Genomic DNA, 11349 nt, shown 5'->3' with positions numbered 1-11349 from the left:
GGTAAACTTTTTCTTTTCCCTCCTTAGACATACTCAAAATGCCTGAATGCAAAGTCCAACCTTTCAGCAGATTCATAACAATGCTGAATGACATTCATATCACTATTATGTCTGCACATCCAAGCTGAACTTGCATTGTATGATCTAGTCTCCTCGACTCTCTGCAATATATATATATTATTTTAATAAATTTCACTAGACACCTGATACCAAATCCATTCAAGTGCAGATCATCCCTCATATACAAATCTTTTGCTACCATCAAATTTACTCCAAACATCCAAAAATTCACACCCATTTTTTCTACACACTGTGCACTGAATTATTTGTTAGCAGAGCTCTCCTTCCTAACTCATTACTATCATATCACAGTAAAAACTAAGAGTGTTTACTTTCTCACTTCTTCCATTAAGCTTTTCATATCCGCTCTCACACTGCGAGGGGTGGGAAGGTCTGGAAAGTTCTGATAAACACCTAGAAAAAAATTATATTAAAGCAACTGATATAACCACAAGAAAAAACATAAATTACCTTCATAACTCTGCTACTAGTATGTTCTTTCTTGTAGTTATATCAGTTGCTTTAATATCATTTTGTTCTAAGTGTTTATCAGAACTTTCCAGATCCCCCATCTCATATATTTATCGCTACTTTGGTTCCAACAAGCACTACCATTTCTTTTCTGTTTCCCTATTGTCACATCCTTTATTTTAGCACCTGGAGAACTCAATGTAGTGACTACATCTTCAAGTGCAAATTTAATTATCGAATCACTGTAGCATATACTTTTTTCTTATATATTAAGTTACTTACCTTGTTATTGTTATTATTATTCACTGATAACTTACAAATTTCCATGCCTTACTTCTTGTTATTGTTTTCAATTTTCTTTTCTTGCCTTAGTTCTTGTATACATTTTTATGCTTTCCCCAATTCCCTAGTTGATTTTCAGATAATTCCTTTTAATCTTGAAATTCCATACTTCAATTTTTTTCATTTATGTTATTAATATAAAAGTTCTTGCTTCCAGATTGCATGTTATTGTTATCCTTAGCTTCTGATGTTGCTCTGTTTCTGCCAAGTTTTTGGCAGTATTTTTAAAAACTATCTTAACAATTAGTCTTAAAATATATTACCAAATGCATTAAATACAATAAAATCAGTAATAACCACAATGATACAGTAAAATTACACCAATTAATCTAAAAAATACACAATAAATAAATAAATTGCCTGTTTAACAGGAGATTTACACATGCCCACACATGAAGCCTTGAATCAGACATATAATATAGCCTTCAATTAATTAATTAGAGCAACATTTAAATTAAGATCTAAGTTAGCAACCATAATGACAATTTGTCATGCATACAACTAACAATATTTATTGTAAATCACCCCTCCCCCTCAGCTGATGAATTATTCTGAATACAAAAATAAAGAGCAGTACGTAAAATCTAGGAAGGTTGAAACTTATCAGCCATAAAAGTAATTCAAATTCCTATTTTGTCATAAAAACATAATAAAGGATGATTGACAGGATACCCCCATGGAATACTGTTGCACAAATTACAGCAGATGGGGATGGATACCAAACTGGTGATATGGATAAGAGAATGGCTCATGGAGAGATACCAAAAAGTAGTGTATGGAGGAACCGAGTCCAGGATGAGGCAGGTGACTAGTGGTGTGCCTCAGGGCTCAGTGCTTGAGCCGTTATTGTTTAATCTGTACATAAATGATATAGGAAATGGCTTGAAGGGGGATATTCAGTTGTTTGCTGATAATGCAAAGTTGGGTAGCGCAATAAAAATCAAGCTGATGTTGAGAGTTTGCAGGATGATTTAAATAAGCTGGCAAAATGGGCAAAAGGTAATGGATGCAAGTTCAATGTGGAAAAGTGTAAAGTTATGCATTTTGAGATTAAAAGATTACCAGCTGTGGTAATTACACATTGATGAAATGGTACTCCAACAGATTGATGAGGCTAGGGACTTGGGGGTGTTGGTGGATAGGGAGATGAAGTTCAGAGGGCACATTGCTAATGTGCAACAAGATTGCACATAGGATTACTTGGTCAGGAATGCGGCAAGGGTATTGCTGCCTGGCAAGTACCCGGGTGCAAACTTTTATCAGCCGCCCCTTAAAAAAAATAACTAAAAGAAAAACTACATAGAATAAATATTTGATATTTGTTTCTTGTCGCCCTATCAATGTTGCCACTTGGGTGCAGTGCACCCTCGGGTTGGCGCGGCCCTGTACTTGGTTATTGAAGAACATGCTAACATCCAGAGATAAAGAGGTTATTAGTCTCCTTTATAAGGCATTGATATTTCCACATTTGGATTACTGTGCTCAAGTCTGGTCACGTGGATTCCTTGGAGATGAGGAGGTTGTGGAGAGGGTTCAGAGGAGAGTGAATAAGTTGGTGAGCAATGTAAAAAATGCTCCCTACATTGATAGATTGCAGAGGTTGGTTGTAGGCAGAGAAGAGGGATATGATAGAAACTTTTAAATTACTAAAAGGTTTTTATAAGATTGATGCAGGGGAAATATTTCAGCTGTGTGATAGTGATGGAAGAACAAGAGGTCATCCCTGGAAATTAAGGAAAAGTGTGGTTAACAAGAGTGTGCGAACTAGATTTTTTTGATTGGAGGGTGGTGAATGAGTGGAATGCGTTGCCTGACTCAGTTGCGAGTTCTTTGTCTATAAATGAATTCAAGAAGAGTATGATAGATATTGTTTTGATAGTTTGGGTCTCCTGCGATGAGTCTACTGACTCCATGGAGTTAGTATATTTGTATTTATATTTGATAATATGAAAATTAATGCAAAGTAAAAATTTAAGTTAAGTTAAAAATAGTTATTTTTCTTTTAATTATTTTTAAAGCTCCCTGATGAAAATATAAAAATTATTATACTTATAGCAAAAAGTTGGCAAATAACATATGAAGTACATATACATGAAGTACAGAAATAACTGCTCAACTAAACTGGTCTCTTTGTTTATTTATTTTTGAAATAAAATGATTAACAAACTCACATTCAACCAGAAGAACAGCTCAAACAAAACACAAAAATATAAAATATCAGAATTTTGACTCCTTCCTTGGTTAAAAACTTATATTAGCAAAAATATCTAAATTAATAATAAACACATTTTTTGCTTCTTCAATGAGTTAGGTATATTTTAGAATTGCTTTTTATTAAATTAAACTGACTTCTCTGTATAATTTCAAAGGTGTGAGAAACATTAAAATAACAATAATACTAATAAATTCAATGTAAAGTCAGTGCTAATAAAGCAAACATATAGAATACTTCAAAAAACAGAAATATTCATTCCTAATAAGAAGCTGATATTTCAATAATAACATCATTTTATCTTTGGAAGCAGCGTTAAATATTACTTATAACATTTGCCAAGTAGAGTTTTTTTTCTTTCTTTTCGTGCGGTAGAAGGTAAACTAAAAATAAAAAATATTCATTTTTATTAATAATAATAATGAATATAACAGAATCCGTATATGTGTTGTTTTTTCCCTTCTTTTCAATCAATATGAATAAAAAAAATGGTTTTTTTTCTCGAGTTTTATCACAAAAAAAGAGACATTCAATATGCATTTGTGTATCAATCAAGTGTTCTGATTAGTCACTTTTAATTTGTGCTCAATTTCTGAAGGCAAAACAATTTACTATGCAATATTGCATAGTATAACACTTTAACAAATTATCCTTCAGATTTATTGAAGAGTATTACAAACTTCATAGCAACCATTCCCTTCGTTAAACATTTAACTGCAAACCTAGAAATCAACTTTTTTTTTTTTTAATTTTTAACAAGTGATAAAATGAGAATTTGATGAAATATTTTATGTAACATTTCATACATTTATAATAAATATTTTTAATTAGGAATTCAAATCAACAATAGTTTTGAAAATATTGAACATGCATATTTTCTTATATGCGTGCACACACACACACACACATGCACAGAGGAATTATTTCTCTTTAGCTAATGCAAAAACTCTTTATAAAATTTCTTCGAAACTAGAAAAGTACATATCACATATAATGTTTAAAAATTAATAATCTGTGAGTAAGAACTTGCACATTCCCTCTATTAATTCTTGATGAAAATCATTAATGGGCAAAAATGATACATTCTATGAAATAATTCACTTGTTTCAATGCTTAATATCATGAAAATTAAATATTGGAGAGTTATATATTAACTGTTTCGATTTGTTTAAAATTATACCAAATATCTAATTATGCATTTGGAAAAGTGAGGCTTTAGCTTAGACACGAAATAACTTTATTTAGCTTATTTACTGTATTAAAAAAAAAAAAAATCATGTGTACAATTGTTTTCATGCATGTAAAAAAAAAAAATAATTAACAATTAACCCAGCACTGAACAATCATAAAAATTATGATACCAAGTAACATGATCCAAAATTTTTGGCACTTTTTTGCCTGAGTTATTAGTTGAAACTCTTAATATCTAGTTATTTCATTATATAATTGTGTAAAACAGCCACCCTCTGCCAAGTGCTCTTCAATTTAAAAATATAACTGGAGAACTTTTCACAATATATCTGTTTATTTTTGTACAGAAACATGTATCCTGCTTATGTTAATTAATGTCTTGAGACATCCAAAGACTCATCGAGGGAGGGCACCTACCTTACAACTCCCCATCTCCACCACTCACTCCCACCAACTACATCTACACCACCATCTTTGCAAGTTAACTTACAGATGAAGAATACTATTATTACCACCCCAAGACCTCATGGAGTCAAAGACTCATCTGGGAGGTCCTTTTATCACACACACACACAGCTCATCATACTGTGTTTTAAACACATTCAAACTCTTTGCAGACACCACATTCTCAGGCAAGGCATTCCAATCATTCACAACTCTGCACGAAAAAACCTGCCTCTCACTCTCGCTATTGGTAGTGCTGGTTTATGTAGATGGAGGATTAAGTGGTGGAGATGATGGGTTGTGTAGAGTTGGGTGCCCTCATGCAACAAGTCAGACTCATTACAGGCATCACTTAATACTAATATGATACATTATTATTCTCGGATATGTGGTGATGACATTACCAGGTATCTGAGAATGGGAATGTCATGTATATAAGAATTTGCTGAATATTCAAAAAAAAAAAGTATATAAAATAAAAATAATAAGCATTATCATTATTAACAATTTAAGTTTCTCAATAGGTACTTGAGATAAAAATAATAAATTCAGAATTTTGAATTATTTTTAACGTAATCGGTTGTAACTCTTCAGTAGTAATTTTGATAAGTGTTTTACTAAGAAAGTTCTAGATATAGCAGTTTAGTGCACCAGAGTTAATAAGCAGTTAAAGATAATGTTATTCTTAAGAAATATTTATCTATTAAAGAAGCTAACCGAACAATATAACATAAAATTTTTATGAATCATTTTAACACCTGCTGTTGAATATGTTTACAACAACTTAACTACTGAGAATGAAGCTAATGTAGTCCAAAGAAAGTTAATAAGGCCTCCCATGGAGGTATGTTAATAATCCTAACAGGAATTACTCTGATTACATTAACTTTAAATAAAGCTGATGCATCATAAAAATATAACTGTTTTTAACTGTGATATAATAATCTATTAAGTCCCTGAATCTGACAGAACCTGTTCTGATATTTTAAACTTACTTTATAGTATACCCTCATTTTAACGTCCATGCAAAACTTACTGTGAGCCTTTCATTATCATTTCCTGTTTGCATGGTATTCTTAGCAGATTACGATATTGGCCAGTTTGTAAGCAGATAACGAAATAACAAGTCACTGGGGATTAACACCTCACAACATTTACAAAACAGCTGCATATATAACAATAGGATACCCAATAATGATCAGATTTTGCATAAAGAGAATTATCACAAATACATCATGAACTGCAATGTATGACTGGTAAAAATTAACGGTACTTTTAGGACTACAGACAGAGAGAGAGAGAGAATATAAATCACCACTACAAAAAATGAGATTTTAAAATGAACAAAAAAGCAGGTTAAAATTATTAACAGCATCAGTCCAACAATGTTTAAGTGAGATAACTATGTGAGGCATTATGCTTCTTTCATATAAACAGTCCTAGGGAGTAGTTTTTTATGGTCATCTCTTATTACATGATTACACTTTGGACCAATCTTCAATTGAGCATTGATGAACTAACACTGTACAAATAAGGAGAACCTTCTGTACTGCAATGAACACACTTGTGGTTTGCAGGCAAGTCCACACAATTGTGCAAAGTGGCAGGTAAGTACTTTGGATTTTGAAGGGATGGGGGGAAGTGGAGCAACATTCACAAAAATTACCCATAATTTACATTATCAAATTTGATTTCATGACAATCATTGAATTTACTTGTTGATCCATTCTAATACACCTTAGACTTATCACAAATATACTGTCTGGTCATTAAAAAAAAAAAAAAAAATCAGCATGGTACGTGGATTGGACTCAGTCATTTATAGGAGAACGATATCAGCGCCTTGCTCCTGTATTTCCCCCCCCTCTTCACCTTCAGGCACTAATGGTATATTACATTTGTTGCAATCCACTGAGCCCCTTTGGGCACAGGCTATACTTTTATTAATCACATCAATCAATAGCTATAATAAAATGTTAACGAATATTGACCATACGAAAGTTTGTTGTCAATTTATAGGAATGTTAGCATCTCACTGCTAGGACTTCTTGAAGACTGTTTTTTTAACAATATCACAAACCACTTTTCATTTCACAAGCTATTTTTGTTTTCAACTTTTTCATTTCACAATATCACAAAACCCACTTTTCATTTCTGATTAGGCTACAACTCAAAACCTTTCACTATTTCACACCCAGGAATCACCAGCAGAAGGTACACCATGGTGATCATCTAGAAGAAGTGGAAGGGAAGACATATCTGTTTGACGATTCTTCTTCCTGTCCCTATTTACTTGAGCATACACTGGCTCAGTGGAGGACTGCAACTTCTGTAATAAATATTAAATATTAGTTCAAGACTGATGAATCATGTTTGGTATCAGATATTCAATGTAATTCAAATACTTCTAAAACAGATATGCTACTTATTAATCTATATAACTTATACTGTTCCCCTAGAAGAAATTATTGTAGAATTTTAAAATTTTTTTTGAAGGGAAAGACATAAACCTAAAAAACTTAACTTTTATGAAAGGCTTATACTGCTAATCGTTAAAAATAAGTTCTAAGCATTATATAAAATTCAAGTAAAAAATCTGCAAACAGATTATTATTGTTGTTGATATATAATTTATCTGTATAATTATAGGTACATTATTATTAATATATAATTCAGATAAAAATCTGAATTATATATCAATAATAATGTGAAAATAAAAATGATAAACAGAAAGTGTTTTATAAGATTGGAAACCTAAGCATCCATACATGAAAAAGAATATTATTATTATTCGTGACACCTCCAAGGAGTCCGAAGACTCATCACAGGAGGACACCCACTGTACAACTCTCTGTCTCCACTACTACACAGAACTTTTACTACCAATCACCTACATCAACGCCATCTACTGCCCACAACCACCACAGCTAGTATTTTTTGTCTGTAAATTGTGTGTTCTAAAGGGCCGATTTGTCTGTATGCAGGATGAAAAAACCCTCCTACCTATCCATATGAGATCGGCTAACTCACCTTCAATTGAAAAAGTCCATATAAAGATTCCTTCCGTCATGATGGGGAATCGAACTTAGGTCTTTTCTAATCGAAGGGCGCAACATACCGTCGTTCTTCCAATTGCGCTACGGAGGTGCTTGTTTTTTTATTAGAAATATTTACAAGGATAGAAAATAATAACACCATGGTGGACACAAGAAGTTCAAGAAGCCCTGGAAAAGAAGAAAGCATACCAAAAGTTCCTAGGAAATAAGTTGGCAGATGCCCTAAAAGAATACAAAGAAAAATGTAAGAGAGATAAGCTGTGTGTAAAAGTAGCTAAACAAAAGTCATGAGAAGACTTTAATAAGAATATACAAAATAAATATCAGGAAGTGGCAAAATGTTCTGGAGGCTATTGAAAAAAATTCGAAATGGAGGAAAGAGTTCTGTAAAAGGAATCAAAGATGATAAAGGTGAAATGAAAACTGAAGATAAGGATATCCTAGATGTCTGGAATAATTACTTTGAAAGACTGTTAAACAAACCAGCAGTAATAGAACCATACTAAACATATTTTGAGTTGAAAAATTGCCAAAAAGCTTGAGATGTGGAAAGGCAGCTGGAGTAAATGATATTCAACCAGAAATGCTTAAGTATGGAGGTATAAAAGTTTTGCAGTGGCTACACAGCATAGTTCCGAGGGCCTGGTTAGAAGGTCGAATTCCCAATAATTGGAGTAGAGCTCTCATACTGCCCATCTATAAAAAATGGAATAAAACTTAATGTGAGAATTACAGAGGAATTTCTCTGCTAAGTGTTCTGGGTAGGATTTATGCAAGCATACCTGAAAAGAGGTTGAGAAAGATTCTGGAAGAGAAACTTGGGGAAGAACAAGCTGGTTTCAGGCCAAATAGAGGTTGTCAAGATCAAATTTTCACTTATAGAAACACTCAGCAAATAGTTCAGAAATTGTTGGGAATATGACAAGGATCTGTACTTAAGGTTTGTATATCTGGAAAAGGCAGATGACAAGGTGCCCAGAGAAAAGCTTTTCAAAGCACTACAATTATATGGGGTGAATGGAACATTATACAGAGTAATACATAGTCTATATTTAAGTTGTCAAGCAGCAGTTAGAACTGAAGGAAATACAGAAAGATGTCAAACTTAGCTCTTTGCTTTATGCAGATGATGATGCACTCCTGAACACATCTAGTGCAAGTCTACAGGATTCACTAACTAATTTGAATAACAGCTGTAATAAATTTGGCATGAAAATCGGCAATAAAAAGACCAAAACTATGAAAATAGACAATAATAAGAAAAACTTCAGCTGCATTCTGAATGGAGATCCTAAAGAAAAAGTAAAATATTTCAGCTATTTGGACACAGTTTTTAGTGGAGATGGCAGGTTAAATCTGGAAAGAGACAACAGAATAAGCAAAGCTGTTATGGAGGGTAGCCAGATGAATAAATTTATATGGAATAAGAGAGAAATTAGCCAAAACACCACACTAGCAGTATACAAAACAGTGTTTAAACTAGTTTTAAGTTATGGATCTGAGAGTTGGGTTAGAAATAAAGCACTTGATCCAAGTCTAGAGACCACAGATAAGAGGGTTCTGAGAAAAATTAGGGGAGTGAATCGATGGCATCACTGGCAGAATCATTAGCAATGAAGGTATTAGAAAGGAACTTGACATTATTAGCATTCAAGAATCTGTAAGCAGAGCTAATCTAAGATGGTATGGGCACTTAAACAGAATGGGTGAAGAAAATTAGCAAACCAGGTGATTGATGTCAAGATGGCAGGAAAGAGACCCAGAGGAAGGTCAAGGTGGAGTGATTTGGTCAGAAGTGCCTTAGAATTAGCACGAAATTTAGATATGACAATACTGGAGTGCTCACAAGTAATAGACTGATTTGGAGGAAAACTGTTGATAGGAGATTAATAATAATGTAAACTTAATCACATAGTGCTGTCATAGTAACTTGAATACCCCTTTGTGGTATATATCAGGTATATATCTCCAAATCCATTCAAATTGATGATGATATTTACAACTTAATACTTAGGTATTTAATGCAGCTAATTATAATCCCCAGGAGAAACTGAAAACAGAGTCTATATAAAAATGTACCAGTACTTTTCGATTTGGTGACATCCTCGCTGGATGTGGTTGTTAATGAAGTATCTATACTGCTGCAGACTAGTGAGTGATCATATCACCAAATCTAACACTAAAACCTTGAGTCACATCCTGCATGCTGTTTAAGAAAATTATCCCTCAGAAACTCACTCTCCATATTCCCATACTTCTCCTGCTTCAAATTCACATTCCTATAATTAAAATCTCCCATTACGATCATCTTCTCACATATCTGACCAATTTGCATAAACATTTCAAAATAAGTGCTCTCTACATTTCATGTCCTATAACGACATCGTATTAGATATACTATTCCATTAATTTCAACTTCACACCAAACAACTTCATAAACTTCACAGGTACTACCATTTTCCTACTCTTGGACACAATTCCTCCATTATCATTAATAGCACTCCACCTCTCCTTCTCTTTTCGCTTTCCTAGCTTTTGAAAAAATTCTATATTCTATATCTATTCCTGACCAATCAATTCTATATCTATTCATTAAATGCAACAAACTCAGCACTCTTATTTTTGATACTTGTTACACTAGTACATAGACATAATCCCACTCTCTTTAGGGCCATCCCACCTACATTATTACTCCGTACTCTACATGTTATAATAGGCCTCTCTTTGGTCTGACCACTTCTGCTTCCCGAATTATTTCCATTCATATCCTTCACATTCCCACCTTTATACATTCATTGTTTTGTCCTGCCATAATCATTTCTTCAATCCTGTACCAATCTTTTACAACCTGCTTTACAATCTCTCCTTAACTACACTAACTTTAACTCCATGCACTCTCAGCAATTAAACGTTGCTCCAAATCCATTCAAATGCAATCCATCAACCTTACCATTCCAGTTTCTCTTCAAATTATTATTATATGGTATCTCCATGGAGTCTGAAGACTCCTCATGGGAGACCCAAACTAACGTTTATGCACACAAAACCTATCATACCTCTTCTTAAATTCATTTACTGTCAGTGCACTCACAACTAATTCTGGCAATCCATTTCACTCATTCACCACTCTCCATGTGAAAAATCTAGTCCACACACCTTTACTAACCACACTCTTATACAACTTCCATGGATGACCCCTAGTTCTCTATTTGGCATATATTGAAAAATTTCCTTTGCATCAATTTTATAAAACTATTTTAATATCTTATGAGTTTCTATCATCACACATTACTAAATCCCCTAAATTCACTCCTTATCTTTACAAACCAAAGCCCTGCTCCTTATGCCCCTGTGCACACCCTCCTTATACAGCTTACAGGTATGTCCTCTTGTTCTACCCTCCTCCTCACATTCTACAAAAAATTTCTTTCTCATTAACTGATAATCCTTTATCAGCTTAAATGTCTCAATCTTATCCCCTCTCTTCCTCCTATTTACAAGGCTTTGCAATCTCCATTTGTCCTCATATCCCACATCTCAAAGACTAGTCACAACCTTTGTTTTCTCTGCACC

General features: G+C 33.3%; 1 protein-coding gene across 1 annotated transcript in view; it reads right to left on the bottom strand.

The window, feature by feature from the left end:
- Window positions 1–2990: 2990 nt before the first annotated feature.
- LOC150101218 (catenin delta-2-like) overlaps window positions 2991–11349 on the bottom strand; it is a 728964-nt gene continuing 720605 nt past the window's right edge. Inside the window, exon 20 of the mRNA XM_090401243.1 lies at window positions 2991–7049. Coding sequence (XP_090257369.1) covers window positions 6909–7049 — 141 coding nt within the window. The 3' untranslated portion in view covers window positions 2991–6908. The remainder of the gene's footprint in view (window positions 7050–11349) is intronic.

The sequence above is a fragment of the Typopeltis vanoorti genome, chromosome 12 (assembly GCF_054136105.1).
Source record: "Typopeltis vanoorti isolate ZY-2024b chromosome 12, IOZ_Tvanoo_1.0, whole genome shotgun sequence".
NCBI lineage: Eukaryota > Metazoa > Arthropoda > Arachnida > Uropygi > Thelyphonidae > Typopeltis > Typopeltis vanoorti.
The sequence above is the reverse complement of the archived record's forward strand: the minus strand, read 5'-3'. Positions and strand labels throughout refer to the sequence as shown.